General features: G+C 39.1%; 2 protein-coding genes across 2 annotated transcripts in view; one reads left to right on the top strand and one right to left on the bottom strand.

Annotated features, from left to right (window-relative positions):
* The window catches only part of POLB (polymerase (DNA directed), beta), a 38,224-nt gene extending 26,887 nt beyond the window's left edge, over nucleotides 1-11,337 (top strand). The window contains exons 10-14 of the mRNA XM_006859923.1: nucleotides 988-1,058; nucleotides 2,193-2,279; nucleotides 8,738-8,802; nucleotides 9,617-9,756; nucleotides 11,092-11,337. Coding sequence (XP_006859985.1) covers nucleotides 988-1,058; nucleotides 2,193-2,279; nucleotides 8,738-8,802; nucleotides 9,617-9,756; nucleotides 11,092-11,186 — 458 coding nt within the window. The 3' untranslated portion in view covers nucleotides 11,187-11,337. The remainder of the gene's footprint in view (nucleotides 1-987; nucleotides 1,059-2,192; nucleotides 2,280-8,737; nucleotides 8,803-9,616; nucleotides 9,757-11,091) is intronic.
* A 1,545-nt stretch (nucleotides 11,338-12,882) lies between these two features.
* Nucleotides 12,883-17,287, bottom strand: DKK4 (dickkopf WNT signaling pathway inhibitor 4). Its single transcript, XM_006859922.1, has 4 exons — nucleotides 17,177-17,287; nucleotides 14,436-14,586; nucleotides 13,809-13,961; nucleotides 12,883-13,133 (listed from the first exon to the last, which is right to left on the bottom strand). Exons 1-4 carry the CDS (start codon nucleotides 17,285-17,287, stop codon nucleotides 12,883-12,885), a joined length of 666 nt encoding a protein of 221 aa, XP_006859984.1.
* Nucleotides 17,288-18,454: the final 1,167 nt, after the last annotated feature.

The raw sequence follows: 18,454 nt of genomic DNA, 5'->3' as shown, positions 1-18,454 counted from the left end.
CTATAAGTCCACCGGATCCGCCATCTTGTTTGTTCTCTCCCCATTATCTTTTAATTCCACTTTTTCATGAACTTTTTGAAGCCTTCTCATATGATAACGACAGGTTTGATCAGCTATGTATAACTTACCTGAAGTTATGGGTAGAGGTGGAAATCAAAACCAGAACCTGATGTTATTACAAAATCCTACCCTCATCCAAAGGAGCTCTGGTAGCATAGTGGTTACAAATCAGGCTGCGAACCTCAAGGTCAGCCGTTCAAAACTACCAGCCGTTCCGTGGGAGAAAGATGAGGCTTTCTGCTTCCATAAAGATTTACAGCCTCGGAAACCCTGTACAGGGTCGCTATGAGTCAGAACCGACTCCACAGCACATAACCACCACCACCACCACCCTCATCCATGACACCAGAATAGTAGTTTTTACCAATATTTATTTAGTGAGTTCATTTATAAGAATTGAAATTATTTTCCAGCTTAGCCTTTGGAGAGTTAGAGTATATTGTTTAATTTGAGATTTTAGACGTATAAGTTGTTCATGTTCTGGTGTGGCACTATAGGATAAAGCACTGGCCCACAAGGTTGGTTTGAACCACAAGGTTGACAGTTCAAACTCACCAGCCACTCCTTGGAAACCTATACAGAGTTACAATGAGTCAGAACCGACTCCATGACACATAACCACCACCACTACCACCGTAAGTCAAAACTTATTCGATGGCACTTAATCAACAATGAAAGTTGTTCATGAGTGTTATGATATGGCGCTGTATCATTGTTATCCCAGATTCTGCTGTCTACATCTATGCACTTCATTAGTTGGATAGAAAATTGAAATCTTTGAACTGATTCTGAATATGCAGCACAGTACAGTAGAAAGTTAGTCTATAAGAAGTATGGCTCTTCTGTGTGTGTCATCAACTTGGTTCTCTGCTTGCCTCAGTGATAAGTTGACATGGAGAATTTAATACATGCACTTTGATTTCATAGGTGCACAGTCCAGTGGTGACATGGATGTTCTTCTGACCCACCCAAGTTTTACCTCTGAGTCAGCCAAACAGGTGCTTCAAAATCTATAATCAACTGTGATCAGTCTCACATAGCAGTGAACTTCATTTTTCAAATGACATTTTTTTTTGCGGGGGGAGGGATGAGACAAAGTTTATTTGGAAAGAGAAGTGGGTGGGGATTGGGGAAAGAGCAGTTTTTTGATGTGGAAGACTTGGGAGGGTAGAGGCAGTGATGAAGATGACGACCGTCGTACTGCTTCACAGCTAGCACATTTATTCAGGCCCCTTCCCCATGTCTGGGTTCTGGGTGTGGCCACCTGGCCTAGTCCATCAGGCTGGGTTTTCAAATGACAGTTGAATATTTCCAGAATAAGTTTTTGTTTCAGTCTTTCTGAAAAGTCAATTGTAATATGAGGGGGCTTAAAATTTTGCATAAAAATTCCATTATCTTTTAATTCCATTTTTCCATGAGCTTTTTGAACACCCACATATTTTATACTGATTGAATTCTGTGCAGAGCAAAGTAAGTTATTGCAGAGGGTACACATTTATCTCCAAGGAATTGGGAAGACAGCGTAACATTTGAAAGAGATGAAATTTAGTAAAGTATTTCCAGAATTATTTGCTATACAGCATAGACATTTCAGAAATACTCAGTATAATATTCAGGGTTTCATTAAAAGAAAAATTTTGTATTAAAGTAATACAGTATTATGAAACTTTACCCTTATTAGAAATCCCAAAAAGGCCAACTATTTCTGATTTCAAATAGTTTCAAAAAGTTTGTGAAAAAATCCCATTATTTTTCCGTTACATTTTTCCATGAACTTTTTGAATCTCCCATGGTTGTGTGCCTTCACATATATCCCAGTTAACTCTTTGGCTTAATAAAATAGATACAGTTGACATTTATTTTTTTATTTTAATTTTTTTTTTCATTTTTATTGTGAATTGTGTGATAGCTTACATGAGAGAATAGTTGACATTTATTTTTATATGGATGGTATTAGTGAGAAACTGGTTTCTAAAATTATATTTCATTTGATAAGATGAATTCTCTGTATAAGAGGGAAAACTAGTCATTTTCACCATAGAAAATCAGAAAAATCATGTTAAAAATGTTTTCTTGCCATAAGAGAATGATTTAATTGCTCTTTTCCTTATTCCCTAATTATGATTCTGCAGCCAAAACTGTTACATCGAGTTGTGGAGCAGTTACAAAAGGTCCATTTTATTACAGACACTTTGTCAAAGGGTGAAACAAAGTTCATGGTGAGTTCTTGTTGAACACTTTTGGGATTAACCTTCAGTAACCATTCCTAGTATATGACCTTACTGTTGTTGAGTACTACAGTCAACAAATAACTATATCTTTGAGACATTAGAGAGAAATAATTAGCAGGACCCTGATTCTCAGATAATCTCAGACTATTTTAAAGAGGTCTGTTGTTTTAAAATTCTCACTTGTAAGCAATCTATGATATGAGCGTATTTAGGCATAATCTGCTGTTTAAAAATATCTATAATAATTTGGCACATAGTAAGTTTATCTCCCACATAGCACATGTTCTCATTTTCTCCGACTTAGAATTCTTCAGTGAGATGAGACGTGTCTTGAGTAGTGCTAACCTAGTACACCACCAAAGGAAAGGAATCAGGGTACATAATAGAACACACAGGAAAAGGAACAGGTTGTGTGGAATGATAAAGAGGGGAATCACTGGGACGTCGGGGGCCACTTACAGAGATTTTCAACAGTAAAGTCCGTCCTGACAAACTGTCCAAACCTATAGTCTTCCTAAGCAATTAAAGTTTAAAGAGTCAAGGCAAATCGATTAAAAACAGATGAATAATTGGATTTCTATAAAAGCCAACAGGAAGGGAAATAGAAATCCGGGACCACCTCTTTTACTTCTTTTGTAGGCTTATCTTTATTCGGCTGGTCACATAACTGCATTACTTGAATTTCTGTTTTTCTCCCTCCCATTTTTGCAAGTTACATTACTGAAAAGAAAAAGGGCATGCTTTGAAAGAGTGAACATATTAAATGCAGTGAGAGTCCCAAGGCTTAAATTCTATGCAGTAGTTTTATCCAAAAGTAAAAGATGGGCAGATGGTTGAAAAAGCTTGTTGAAATATTATGTCTTTAAGTTTAACATGGTGATTTTAATGCTATGAAAGTGTACTGTCTAAGTTGGTCATGATCACACCTCTTTAATGTGTACAAAAGAACATTGGGAAAGTTAAAATCCTAAATCTATCTAGCTTTTGAGCTCCTGTTCTGTGCTCAGAAATATGTACAAATAAATATAAGATGGTATTAAAAATGAGATTTGACTATGCTTCATGAACAACCTTTTAAAATTTAGATTGATTTTCATTCACTTGATGAATTCGTGCATAATTCTTAGCTAAAAAAATCAGTCAAATCCTGAAACTAATGTGTTCTGGGCAAGTTGTTGTTAAGTGCTGTTGAGTCGGTTCCAGCTCACAGCAACTGCCTGGTCCTGAGTCATCCTCTCCACTGCTGTTAACGCTGGAGCCCATTGCTGCTGTCACAGTGTCAACCCATCTTGTTATGGGTCTTTCTTTTGTTTTCTGACCTTCCACTTTACCATACATTATGTCCTTCTCCAGCGACTGGTCCCTCCTGATGACGTGTCCAAAGTATGAAAGATGAAGTCTCGCCACCCTTGCCTCCAAGGCATACCCCGGCTGCACTTCTTCCGACATAGATTTGTTTGTTCTTCTGGCAATCTATGGTACTTTTAATATTCTTCTTCAACTCCATAACTCAAGTGCATCCATCAATTCTTTTCCAGTCAAGTTTATTCATTGTCCAGCTTTCATATGCATATAGGTGATTGAAAGTACTATGGCTTGGGTCAGGCACACTTTAGTCCTCAAACTGGTATCTTTGCTCTTGAAAAGAGCTTAAAGAAGTTGTGTGCAGAAGATTTGCCTAAAACAATACGTTGTTAGATTTCTTGACTGCTGCTTCCATGAGTATTGATTGTGGATCCAAGCAAAATGAAATCTTCAACAACTTCAGTCTTTTCTCCATTTATCTTGATGTTATTTATTGGTCTAGTTGTGAGAATTTTTGCTCTTTTACATTGGAGTGCAATCTATACTGAAGACCGTAGTCTTTGATCTTCTTCAGTAAATATTTTAAATCCTCTTCACAAGTTAAATTTTTCTACAGTAGGAAAATATGTTGGTTGGCTCTACCTCTAGGTATATTATGGGGACCTATCTTTCCTCACATAGTCATCTCTTTAGAAAAGTACTAGAACTCCCTAATGGGAAAGTACACCAACTCTTTTCAGAGTTAGTAACACAGAAAGTGTTTCTCCATGTTACAATAGCAGAAACTTTTTTTTTGCAGCCTTAACAGTTCTGTGTTCAAAGAGAGATCCAGAGGAGAAATCAACAGAGACTGTAGTAATCCAGCTAGCAAAAATACAAGTAATCCAACTAGCAGGTTTATAAGCTGGTGAGCTGGGTATAACCTGGGGGCGGGGAAAGGTGGGTAGTCAAGTATGTGTGAACATAAAATATAAAGAGCAAACTAGTGATGGAATTGGTTATCCTTAGAGTGCTCCTTAGAGGCCAGGATGGCCAAACTTCGTTTCTCATGCTTCGGACATATTGTCAGCAGGGACCAATCGCTGTAGAAGGGTATCATGTTTGGTAAGGTGGAGGGTCAGAGAAAAAGAGGAAAACCCTCAGAGAGATGGATTGGCAAAATGGCAGCATAAATGGGCACAAGCGTGGCAACAGTTGTGAGGTTGGCCCAGGATTGGGCAGTGTTTCCGTTCTGTTGTGCATAGGATCGCTATGAGTCGGTACCAACTCGATGGCATCTAACAACAACAACAACAACTGTTCAATGAAAGAAAGAGACCTTTTCCTAGGCAATGCAAAAACAAAAACCTGTTGTCAAGCCAGTTCTAATTCATGGCAACTCCATGTGTTGCAGAGTAGAATTGCTCCATAGGGTTTTCTTTGTCATCTTTTTGGAACCAGGCCTTTCATCTGGTACTGCTGGCTGGGTTTGAATTATTAACCTGTAGGTTAGCAGTCATCTGAAAGTGAGGGATCCTGTACCACCTAGAAACCTTCTAGGAAGTCTCAGTGCTTCCAAATCCCAGTAGTGGCAACAAATTAGGCCAGTTGCAACCTCTGTACACATGATATGTGAAAGACTAGGCTACTCATCCATCCTGGGACAGAGCTGAGCTGATAGGAAACTGCTCTACTGTGCCTCTCCCTTTTTGTCAGTCATATACCTGGCAACACATATACAGATATTACCTAAAATTATATCCAGAAGAAAACAGGTTGAAAAATATAAAACAAAACAAAAGAATTTTGTAAGTGTGGAACACGCAAGTGAAAGTGCAGAAAAGTAAGAGCTTCCTGTGTGGCATAGGAATCAGTCTTAGTGGATTGTTAGTGGATAAAGTTTGAATATTACACATGTAGTTTAGGCATTCCCTGAAACTTAAAAATGCCATGTTTGAGCCTGTTGTTTTGACCTTTATAATTAGGATTTTATTAGGATGAGAAGCATGTTAAGTCAATTTTCAAATCCATTTATTTTGGAGCCAGTAGGAGGTGATTTGTATCTTGGTGCAAAGGAGGAGTGGGTGTTGGTAGGCTGTACCGTAGAAGAATAGGTCTGATCTAGAAGATGGAGGATCTTCTTTTGACTCCATTACTAATTCATTCTGTGGCATTAGGCAAGTTGCTGTACTTTTCTAAGGCCTTAATTTTCTTATCTATAGAATGGTAATAACATTTGCTCTGCCTATTTCAAAATAGCTATTATACAGATCAAATGAAGTAATATGTGTGGAAACACTCTGAAGTTCCATGTACATTCAGTGCAAATATAAGGTATAATCTGGAAATCAATCAGTAGAGGAAGGCAACCTACTAAGGAGAAAATTAGGGAACAAAATAATGGATGGAAAGTTAGGGGAGAGCTTTTCATAGTGACTTTCAACTCATAGTGACCCTATATGAGGGGGACTGAGTACCAAGAGGAATATGAAAATGTATTCAGTCCATTTCTACTATGTTCCAGGGTAGTGTTCTAGGAGTTTGGCGTATATACATGACTTTCAGTAGAATTTCTATTTTGAGGGGAAGGGGAGGGACTGATAATGAACAATGGCCATAGTGAGTAGGGAACTCCTCTATAGTGTGTTAGGGTCAGGGATAATAAGTGCTAGATATCTATGTATATGTGTGTGTATATGTATATATATATATATTTTTTTTTTTTCTTTCTTTCTTTCTTTCTTTTTTTCCAGATAGGATATAGGGAGATGGAGTAGGCAGTGTTCAATAAAGAAGGTCAAAGGAAACGTCATTGAGCTGAGACTTAAGAAAAGACTTAGTAGTGAGGGACTGAGCCAAGCTGAGGGAAAGATAATATGCAGGCAACAGGAGTCCAGCAAAGACCGTAACTGAATGGACAGGAGCCGAGACATTCAGAGAAGCTGAGATCCCTGGGTCCTAAGGGGAATTATAAAATGAATTCAGCTTAACCAAACCAGCTGCCATCAAGTCACTAACAACTCTTGGTGATCCTATAACCACTGATAAAATCATTCTAAGATGTGGTCCAGTGGGAGCACAGTGGCTCTGTAGGATAAGTACTGGACTGTGGACCACAAGGTTGGCAGTTCAAGTCCACCAGCTGCTCTGAGGGAGAAAAATGAGGCTTTCTACTCCTGCAAAGAGTTACAGCCTTGGAAACATTATACAAGGTTGCTGTGAGTCGAGACCTACTCTACAGCACTTAATAACAATATAGGCATCAAACAATATAGTCATCCATGTGTTTTTCAGGTTATCTTAAAAACATCAATTCCTTTACACTAATAGTAATCAAAACCTTAGGAAAGCCAGCACCATTCCAGATTTTATAAAATCAAGATCTTCATATAATTGAGCTGTTCTTCCTGTGAATGTAACATTTGGAAGAAGGAAATATTTCCTGTGCTTTCAAAGGGCTGTTATTTTCGTGCGTGATGATTTGGTGTTCACATGTCAGTGTTTTTTGCAAGTTTGGCCTTGGGTAATTTTCTGTGAACTATCTACAGTAAGGCGTCAAGGGACAATAGAAGATACCCTGACTGCCCTGAGGAAATGAAAGAGGATTTATTTCAGACATTCAGCATGAAGCAACCTAATTGAAATGCCAAACAAAACTAATCCACTCAGTCTAACAAAGAATTTCTAATAATACAGAGAAATTCTTTAACACTTAAGAAAAAAAGTTCAGGGCCTTGAGGAAAGGAACAAAGCCATTAGATGAAGTCCTGTTTCTGATGTGGCATATGACATGAGTGTTGCCTATGGTCTCCAAACAGCCGTATCCACAGGTATTAAAATCCCTCATGGGAGTTCCAGGTGGAAATAATTTTGGATCCATTTGAAGGTGGAAGTTGAGTTAGAACTTGTTAATGCCTAAAAAGGTAGGTTTCATATTTTGAAGATAAACAGATTTCATTCATCTTTCAGCTATACAAACAGTTAAAGAAAATACTTATAATAGCTTTTAATTTTTCTCTTTATGTTGTTATGTGTTGTGGAGTCGATTCCAACTCATAGTGACCGTTTACGACCTAGTAGAACTGTTCCCTAGGGTTTCCTGGTGTGACCTGTAGGATAAAGAACTGGACTGCCACAAGGTTGGTTTGAACTGCACGGTCGGTGATTCAAACCCACCAGCCGCTCCTCGGAAACCCAATTCAGAGTTGCTATGAGTCGGAACCAAGTCAACAGCACTTAACAACAATCTTTACAAGAGTAGTTCACTGTCTTTTCTCCCCAGGAACTGCTGGTGGGTTTGAACCACTAACTTTTTGGGTAAAAGCCAAGAGCTTAGCCATTGCCACCAGCGCTCCATTTTCTCTTTGGCTGAGTATTGACCAAAAGACTGCTATTTGTGAATTTTTCTTAAAACATGGCACTTTAAACTTACCGTTCGAAATGTGATATTTTTACCACTCTTTACATATGTGTAGATTGTTGCTCAGTCTAGAATTTTTGCTAATTTTTCTGGAAAGGGATAAAGATTAAAAACAAACCTTAATAATCTTTGTTTGAAAACTGTACAAGTATAATGAAAAGGGACCCATAGAGAAGAAAGAAAATAATTCTTCATTCAAAAATGCTCTGCTTTCCATCTCTTCTTTCATTACTGAATTTTTGGGAGATTGCCTCAACTTCAAAACTTCTGCTGTCACATTTTTTATATATGATTTAAATATTTTCCCCGAATAATCCTTCTCCGTAGCATTCTGTTCTTATGTCATGGATTTAATATTTTCTGTTATCTGAGAATGTTACTGATAGCTTTTTTGTTTTCTTCCTGCATAATCATTCTTTCTTTACACTGCTCCTTCTATTTGCTTTAGTCTCTGACATTCATGTTTGATACTTTCCTACACTGACTTTATACTTTAAATCACTGAAAGGCTAAGTCTGTGTAACTGGAATCCTTGTTGCCTTGCTTTTTTCATGTAGTTCTCTAATGACCTTGAAGTGTAGTAGAAAGGTGATGCTGACACATAGTGCACAGAAAAACGAGGAAACTAAAGGGTCTCAGAATTCTAAAACAGTAGCCATTAAAAGTACAAATAACTGCACAGTTAACGTTGAATTAGAATTAAGCCTTAGATTGTAAAACGTCTTTAAATGATCTATTTTAGGGTGTTTGTCAGCTTCCCAGTGAAAATGAGGAACAAGAATATCCACACAGGAGAATTGATATCAGGTAGTATGCAAAATGTGTTACTGGTCAACCTAGGAATCTTGCCTTTCTTTTCTCCCCTAAACCTTCTTGCATTGCACTGTATAGCTTGAAAGTTTTCACATCAATGTCCAGAACCACTTTTTATTCTGAAATACTATATGTTGCTGCTATTTGCCTTGCTTACCCTTAGAATATATAAAGAATAATGCCTATTTGTTGTTGTTAAGTGCTGTCAAGTTGATTTAGACTCTTCACATCCCTGTAGAGGATTTCCGAGGAGTACCTGGTGGGTTTGAACCACCAACTTTGTGGGTAGCAGTCCAGTGCTGATCCCACAGTGCCACACCAGGACTCCCAGTGCCTATTTACAGGCTCTAATTTATTTTCTCTCTTTTTGCATTATCACCATCATGCTTTCTACAGCTCAAGAAGTTTTCTCCCTGGGGGAAATGAGTGGAACAGCCTCAGGCTGTGTCACAGCTCTTGTGGAGCCTCGGTTACTGAATCCTAAATCCTAAACTCACCTCTAGGCTGTGGTGGTTTGAATGCTCTACTTCATAGTGTTTTCCTCCTTGGACTATTAGACTACATAGACTTATTTATTTTGTGCCTTTGATGTGGCGCTGTAGGATAAAGCAGTGGACCGCAAGGTCAGTTTGAACCATGAGGTTGGTGGTTCAAACTCACCAGCAGCTCCTTGGAAGCCATATATAGGGTGGATATGAATTAGAAGTGACTCAACGGTTAACAACAACAGAACAGAAATTTTTAACAACAACAGAAATTTTTCCAAATCTGAAAAGTGTGGCAAAAAATGTATCTTTTTTTTTTTTAGGCTGATACCCAAGGATCAGTATTACTGTGGCGTGCTCTATTTCACTGGGAGTGATATTTTCAATAAGAATATGAGAACACATGCCCTAGAAAAGGGCTTTACAATCAATGAATACACAATCCGTCCCTTGGGAGTCACTGGTGAGTATTTGTGCCTGCATTAGAGACAAAGACAATACTGGTCATCTGGAAAGTTGTTTTCAAAGATACTTTGGTTTAGCAACTGTGGGTTGTTGTTTTGTTTTTGTTTTTTTAAAGCCTCCTAGTTGTACCATTGAATTATACTGGTAGTCCTTAAGCAAAGAGAGTCCTTAGATGGCACAGACAGTTGAGACTGATAATTTGAGCCTGCCCAGAGGCAGGTTGGAAGAAAGGCCTGGCAATCTTGTTTCAAAAAGATACACCCTGTGTTCTGTGTGGAGCACTGAAGACTTCTACACGTGAAATTGATTTGACAGCAACTGCTAAGTCACTCAGAAAAAAAAAAGATGATTTTAGTTCATAAGGACCTCCCAGGCCCTTAATTAAAGGCCCATTAATGCCACCTTACTTGTGGTTGGGTGCTGTCAAGTCAATTTCGACTCATAGCGACCCTAGATATGGTTTCCAAGGCTGTAAGTGTTTATGGGAGGTGTAATTCTCATCTGTCTCCCATGGAGGGAGGCCACTGGTAGATTCAAACTGCTGACCTTTTGGTTAGCAGCCAAACACTTAACCCACTACACTGCCAACATTACTTCCTGCTCTGTTAAAAAAGATTAAGTCTTTTACTTATGATGGTCAAGAAAAAAATCTTTTATTGATCTGAAGTTTTGTTTTTTTATTTTGGTGTATATCCAAGACTTCTAAAGAACTCAGGTATCATTGTTTTCAGTGCTAGGTGGCATAGTTGGGTAGCTTTGGCTCCTATGCTTTTAAAGCCTAAAGAAGAAATCTTTGCTTTATAGATCTTTTAAGATTTCACAGTGTATTTGTTGCTTACTGTGCTGTATTAGGTAAAAAGATTTTGTTCTAAAATGTGACGTAAGGTTTTCACTCCTAGTAGGCAGGGCAGGCAGTGCTTTTCATCTCTGTGTGTATCCGAGCTGCCTGAGGGCCTTGTGGAAATACGGACTCTAGCTCAAAGAGCATAAGGTAGAGCCTGAGGCTCTGCATTTTAGTTCACTTCCAGGCGGTGTCACTGCTGCTAGCTCAGGGGTCACATTTGGGGGAGTAAGGGAGGTAGTGTATCTTATGGGATACATGGTGGTGACAGTGGAGAATCAATTGAGATAGTCAGGCTCCTTTTGTAACACTGGTAGGATACATAACAGAGCTCAGTCACGGGCTCATGTGGTGGTTTAGGTATCAGTTCTTTTGTGGTTAACCATTAACTTTTTCTTCTCCAAAACAGGTCCCACATAATTCTCAATCCTGAGTCTTGTATAAATAAATTCTGAAACTGGTCCTTAGTTTCTTTTCTCTCTCTACCTATAGGTGTTGCTGGAGAGCCCCTGCCAGTGGATAGTGAAAGAGACATCTTTGACTACATCCAGTGGAAGTATCGAGAACCCAAGGACAGAAGCGAGTGAGGCCTGTCCTCTCGCCCAAGCACAGTGCAACAGGAGTCTTAATTTATTTCCTAACCTTTGCTATGTAAGGGTCTCTGGTGGTTTTAGAGCACTGGGTTTTTTTCATGCTTTTGCTTGCATTGTAGTCAATAAAGTCTCTTCACTACTAAAATATGAAATTGTTCCTATTTTATTAACAATATTTTCCATTTAAGCTTACATATTATGTTCATGATCACACTGTACTAGGGTGTACCGGTAGTTGTGTGCCACAGAGTTGGTTCTGGCTCATAGTGACTCTACATAGGGTTTCCAAGGCTATAAATCTTTACAGGAACAGAAAGCCTCAAATCTTTTTACCATGGCGTGACTAGTAGATTTGAACTGCTGACCTTGCATTTAACAGCCCAGTTCCTAATCCACTAAGCTACCAGGGCGCCTTGTACTAGAATATGGTAGAGATGAACTGATGATGTTGTTGCGTGCCATCCAGTCAATTCTGACTCATCACAAGTCTTTCATGAGAATTTTTATTTTCTCATTTTCTGTCCTTGATGACATCAACTTTATTTCCTCACTGCCTTTCCTCCGGCAAGGTACTTAGGTAATGTACACCTAGGACTAGTCTCTAGAAGATGATTCAGTATGTTTTTATAAACTAGGAACATTCTTTCTTAATTTTTTTCTTTTGCTGGCCCATATTTGATTTTTTAACATATGCTTATGACTCAAATAGAAAATCAAGTGTATGGTTTACCTTTTAAATGAAATCTGTGGCACTTGGTTGTAATCCATTAGAAAGAGCTTCCTAAGCAAAACCACTTCTAATCACAAAATGTTAAGTGTCATCAAGTTGCTTCTGACCCATGGCAAGTCTGTACACGTTTTCTAAGGAGCAGCTGGCAAGCTTGAACCACTGAATTTGCGGTTCAAACCAACTTTGCAGTCCGGCACAGTAACCCACAGTGCCACACCAGTATAAGGCCTCTTATATTTCAAGCAAAGAAACAAAAACCTCTTTTTGCCTGAGTTTTTCTCCAAGATAACAACAGTTGGACAAAATTATAAGTAGAAACACTCCTCGAAAAGTTCAGCTTTGAGATGTAGTAATTACACAAGATGTGAAAAATAATCAAATGGTAAGTAAACAAAATATGTGAAAATGCTTTATAACTCATGAAGCTCAGATAAATGTAAAGTGCTAATTAATACCTTTTGAATTTTATTTATTGGCAAAATTATTTTGTCATGAAGTGGCATTTCCTTTAAGAATTGAAGGAAACGAAGCCGAGCCAACAGTAGGGTTTTTAAGGGAAAACTTGCTGTGAGGATTATCATTGGTAAGATGTAAGAATGCATTTATTTTTTTTCAGATGCTAGCTAGCACTTTTTCCCAAGCTGCTGTCAGATACCAGCCTTTCATCAGCTCTATCTGAAACTGATTCACTAGAACAAATTTTACAATTTGCTTCCGTTGTGTTTGTTTCTGTTTCTTTGGTCACAGGATCACATCAGGTCTCTGGAGAAGCAGACAGAAAGGCAAAGCTATTTCCATTCATCACAAGGCAGTCCCTCAGAGTTGTCTAACTTCAGTCTATTCCTGCTGCTGCAAGATCTTATAAGAGAGATTTGTAGGAAAAGATTTTTAAGTTAATGCCTGAGATTTCAGCTTAAATACAATAAGAATTCTTCCTTATCTTGAAATATTTGCAGCTCCTTAGATTTTTTGGCATACTCTTAGCCGTGCGTGTTGTCGATTGCCAGTAACTTGATTTCGGCATAATAGTCCAGGACCACAGTCACAACGCTGGAAAATTTCTGGCGCTTGAGCGGCATCTTTATGACCTCTCCTAGAGCAGACCTGTCCCTCCAATAGGACTGGTTTACAAATTTTAGTCCAAAAATGACGAGCACAGCAAAGTCCAGGTCCACAGTCAAAAGTTCTAAGACAGCTTTCTCCCTCTTGTCCTGTAAGAAGATCAATAAGGGCTTTAGGAAAATGGGGAAAGTGGCCCACAGGATGGTTACAAGAGGGATATGAAAGAAGACTGGAGGCTACAAAGCAGAAGTAGAAATAGCACATAGATCTCCACAGCGTTAGGTCTGATGTTAAAAGCCGTAATGAAATGGAAATTCCAGTCCTACCTGACAGAATTGATTGTGTTTTATAAAGCTAAAACATTTATTAAAGAAAGATGTTGGGGTTTCCAATTTAGAGAAAATAAGGATCACACAGCAATGTTTTATTAAATAGAGTTCATTTTTATAAAAAGACCATTATAAACGGGTCAGTGAGCCTGAAGACAGGAGTGACTAGTTGTTTACCAACTTCAAACAATATGTCAAAGATTGGAATTTGAGACTGATTTTGTAAAAGGCTCATCTTAAGTGAAGTTTGTGTTTTGTACAAAGATGAAAAGTTAATGCATCTATTTCCATCTTGTCTATTTAATATCCTGAGGCTCAAAGATGGTAAACTGCCATTTGATAAATTATAGACTGTACATAGGTGTGTGTAAGTGTGTGTGTGTAATAAAGTCTAACTTTTCTGGCGTGCAGAGGAATAAAGTCAATTCTATCCAAGAACCTGGGAGCAGAAATGGTTTTTATATAAAATGTGCTGAGAGCGCTGCTCTCACTTACCCTTGCTGCCCTGTGACTTCTTAGTATTTGGCTTTCTCTTGGGTTTGTTCTCCTGAACTGGATGCTCAGTTGTTCCTTTTGTATCCATGTCATCTTGGTCATCAGCTTGTCTTTCCAATATTGGGGCTGCATCGTCCATTGTAGTACAAACATCTAAGGGACAACCAGGTAGAATTAGAATTACTCACTTCAAGGGTTGTGAACACAGACATGCTATTTAAAATACTGTGTTACAGTTTCGCAGCACCTCTGCCTTCAGTTTCTACATAACCTAGATTTCTGGGACGTATGCACTAAATATTTATACACTCACATATGGCAAAGTAGTTAAATAATTATTGGGATCCAAGTGAAAATGATATGTTTTTAAAGATTCCAACTTAAACCTACGAAACTATCCCCAAGTTACTGGTAAGTGTTGTTGCAGGGAAATTAGTTTTGTTTGGTTGAGTTTTTTTCATCAAGAAAGGCACCTATAAATTTGCTTCAAGCATGAACCGAATGTTTAGCAAGAGTGGCTGTCTTGGAATATTCTAATTCATGAAATTCAGATGGTATCTAGCTTCACTTTGAAAACCACTGTTCAGTGAAGCAAAGCAATTCTATAATGGGTTTATGATTGCTTACCATTTATACAGAGTGTCCCTGGGCAGCACATGGCATTACGTTGACACCTCCTCCGTAATCCACGACAGGTAGTACAGAAGGGTTTCTCATCTTGGGGCTTGAGGCAGAATTTCCTGGTATTGCAGTCCTTGTCAGACAAACACTGTGAGCCCTGTGAAAGGGATGTGGAGGGAACTAAATCATAGTGGCACTTTGAATGCTGTGACAAACCTTAGGCAGCATCTTAGTCTTTCACCACAATTTGTTTTCTCCCACGAGGAAGCTCAAACCACCGATGAAGAGGCCCAGGTGTTGAAAAATCTATTTGAGTTTGAAAAAAAAAAATTGTTCTACTTTGAAAATTAAAATTATATTTTCTTAATGCTTTCTGTGAAAATGGAAGATGTTTCCCCTTGTGTGCCGTACATTTATGAGATTGTGGCATTTCTGTTTGATTGCTTACTCCCAAGAATCACATCCATCTCTGCATCCATCGGCCAACTAGCACTTCCGTGAGTCTTCCCCATGTGAACTGGCCTTTGAGTTGCCTGATAACCACCAAAACAATTGTTCTCATCCACAGTTGATGCTTCACATTTAGCATACAGCAAAAGAAAATGAATTCTAGAACTTAGTTCAGTACATTATCATTGCCAATTCAGCTGTCTCTCCTAATTTACTTCTCCTCAAATCCCCTCCTCAATATCCCCAGTACCTGTGGCCCAACTTGTTCCCAATCTTATATTTGTTGTTAAGTGCCGTCAAGTCAGTTCCTACTCATAATGAACTTGTATAGGGTTTACAAGGAGCAGTTGGTGGACTTGAACTTTATATATACGTAAAGAGAGTCCTGGTGTGGCACTGTAATAGATAAGTACTAGATTGGTTGGCAGTTCAAACCCACCAACTGCTCCTTAGAAGCCATATATAAGGCTGCTATGAGTCCTGGTGTGCTGCAGGCTAATATGCTAGATTGCAAAGTTGGTTTGAACCACTAGGTCAGCGGGTCAAGCTCACCAGCTGCTCCTTGGAAACCCTATTCAGGGTTGCTATGGGTTGGAACGGACTCAAAGGCACTTAACAACAGCAACAACTATATAAATATATGTGTGTGTGTATATAGTAGTGGTGGTGGTTGTGTGCTTGGAGTTGGTTCTGACTCAAAGCAACCCTGTACTGACGCTGTAAATTATTATGGGAGCAGAAATCCTCATCTTTCTCCCATGGAGTGGCTGGTAGATTTGAACTGCTGACCTTGTGGTTAGCACCCCTACTCATAACCTATTACACTTCTAGAGCTCCATATATATGGCAAGCGCAGTGGCTCCATATGATTTGCACTGACTGGACTTCGAACCATTAGGTCCTTGGTTCGAGCCCACCAGCCACTCCACAGAAGAAAGATAAGGCTTTCTGCTCCCACAAAGATTTAACGCTTCGAAAACCCTATACAGGATAGTTTAGAGTCAGAGCCTACTTAATGAAACTTAACAACAACAACCAAATATATACATACATACATATGTACACATAAGGAGCCCTAGTAATGCAGTGGGTCATGCATTGGGCTGCTAACCACAAGGTCTGCAGCTTCAGTACACCAGCCGCTCCGTGGGAGAAAGATGAGGCTTTCTGCTCCCATAAAGGTTTACAGCCACGGAAACCCTGTACAAGGTCTCTATATGAGTTGGAACTGACTCAATGGCACACAACCACCACCATACACATATACATACTTCCATATGCATTATGTATGTATATATGCATTATGTATGTATATATGCATTATGTATGTATGCATATGGGAGATTAGGCTTTCTGTTCCTGTAAAGATTTACAGCCTCAGAAACCCTATACAAAGTTGCTGAGCTGGAACTGACTCAGAGTGATACTGGAAAACAAGAAATATATATGTATGATATAATACACAAAACAATTTTATAACATTAGATAGTGTCAATGAGAATGTACCATTGTTAAAATTCAAACTCCTCTATTTATTGGCTGTGTGGCCTTGGGTAAATCCCTTAACATCTCTGAGTTTTATTTTCTTCATTTGCATTTAGGAGGTGTGATACCTCAAGTTGTGATGAAGATTAATAGAGATATTATACACAAAAGGCCTTTTTAAATATCACTTCACTTACCTGATTTATAGGCGAATTTACAATTGAATGCCCTGCAACGCTTTAATAATGCGTTCATGTTAATGCAATTGGATTCTATCAGGGTGCCTTCCGAATTCCTAAATCAATCCAATATACCTTCTGATATTGTTAAGTGACACCGAGTCCGTTACGACTTACGGTGGTGGTAATGTGCCCCGGAGTCGATTCCGACTCATAGTGACCCTGTACAGGGTTTCCAAGGCTGTAAAGCTTTACGGGAGCAGAAAGCCTTATCTTTCTCCCGTGGAGCAGCTGGTAGTTTCAAACTGCTGACCTTGAGGTTCGCAGCCTGATTCGTAACCGCAGCCTGATTCGTAACCGCAGCCTTATTCGTAACCGCTACACTACGAGAGCTCATTGTTACAACTCATAGCGACCCTATATAAGGTTTCCGAGGAACAGCTGGTGAATTTGAACCGCCAATATTGCGGTTCAAGCCCACCTTGCAGACCAGCGCATTAACCCACAGCGCCACACCAGGACTCCTAATACCTTCTAGATAGGGTCTTTTACACGTTAGTTTGAATGATTTATGTTAAGTGTAAACCCAATACCCTTACCATCAGCCCTGTATTCTCCCTAGCTGTGCCTTACCTTCCGAGTCCCTTGCACATCAGCAGAGTTCTTGATGTTGTTGAAGTCCAGAACCAGCGCTCCCAGTGGGGAGCAGAACCAGCTGAGCCCCAGCAGGTACACCACCACCATCGTTTTGTCTCCCTGTCTCCTCAAGCTTCTCAGTACTGTGCACGTCTTCCAAACAGAATTTTACCAAGAGGGAAACTTAGCAAGTCTATAAATGCTTTTTTTTTTTTCCCCCCCTTGAAAGAGAAGCAAATCTTAGGCTAAGCAAGGTGTGTGGAAAGAGACGAGCCAGATCAGACCAGCAGGTTTCCTCTGAAGGGATTTATAGCCAGATGTGTCCCCCTCATTTCTCTCCGCCTCCCTCCCCCCTCATTTCCTTCCGCCGTAGCCCACACAGGCTTCAACAAATCCCTTCAAATCTGTTTGATCAATAGTTCAAAACAAGGACTCAATAGAAGGAGAGAAGAGGCAGGGCCACAGCGGCTTCTCCTCCAGGGGTTGAATCCCTCTTAATTATTGCATATCAAAGTTAGTTCAAAGGGTAGCAGGAGAGCAGGATGTCTGTATCAAAGGCAAACTCTGATAATCACCTGCATTTCCTACCTTCAATAATCCTCTGCGGGTTGGGGGCGCCTACTCTAAGATCTGTTTTCACAGCTAATTGTGCTCAAAGAAAGAATGAATCATATTGGCCAGTATTCTATAGAGGATGCCAAAAACGAATGAGTTACAAAATAGACTGAGAACCTTTAAAAGGTGCTTCAGATAGTGAAGACTGATAGAAAAGGGAGAGATGCCTTCTGGTTGGCTCTGGCACCCAGAGGTAAAACTCCCAATAGCTTAAAAGCTGTGAATATAATAGCAGCTGTTCCTACTAAATGTCAATGGGGAAATCACTCTCCTTAAAATGAAAATGGAATTGTTTGAAGTTAGGGTTATTTAATTAGGAAAATAATGGGATTTATAAAAAATCTTTTTTGATGATGGAGATCCCCACAGGAAGTCTATTTTGTATAGATTCATACAGTTGAGGGGGATGTTTTGGATCCATTTTATGAGCAATGTATTTAATTTGGATTGTGTTATGTTAAATTGACAAGCAGAACAGGTCTCCAAGTAGTCACGAGCTGATTTAAATGGAATGTCATTCGTTTCCAATTTTCCTAATTTTTAATTTAAATTTCTGCCTCACCCCTTTTTTGTCTGCATTTTTTTTTTTTTTTTTTTTTTAACTTTTTGGTGTTTTTTATTGTTTAGACATGTACTTACCACTCCTTTAAGTACATTCAG

Source organism: Chrysochloris asiatica, unplaced genomic scaffold, assembly GCF_000296735.1.
Source record: "Chrysochloris asiatica unplaced genomic scaffold, ChrAsi1.0 scaffold00035, whole genome shotgun sequence".
Lineage (NCBI taxonomy): Eukaryota > Metazoa > Chordata > Mammalia > Afrosoricida > Chrysochloridae > Chrysochloris > Chrysochloris asiatica.
Note: the sequence above shows the minus strand (reverse complement) of the source record. Positions and strands in the feature narration are given on the sequence as shown.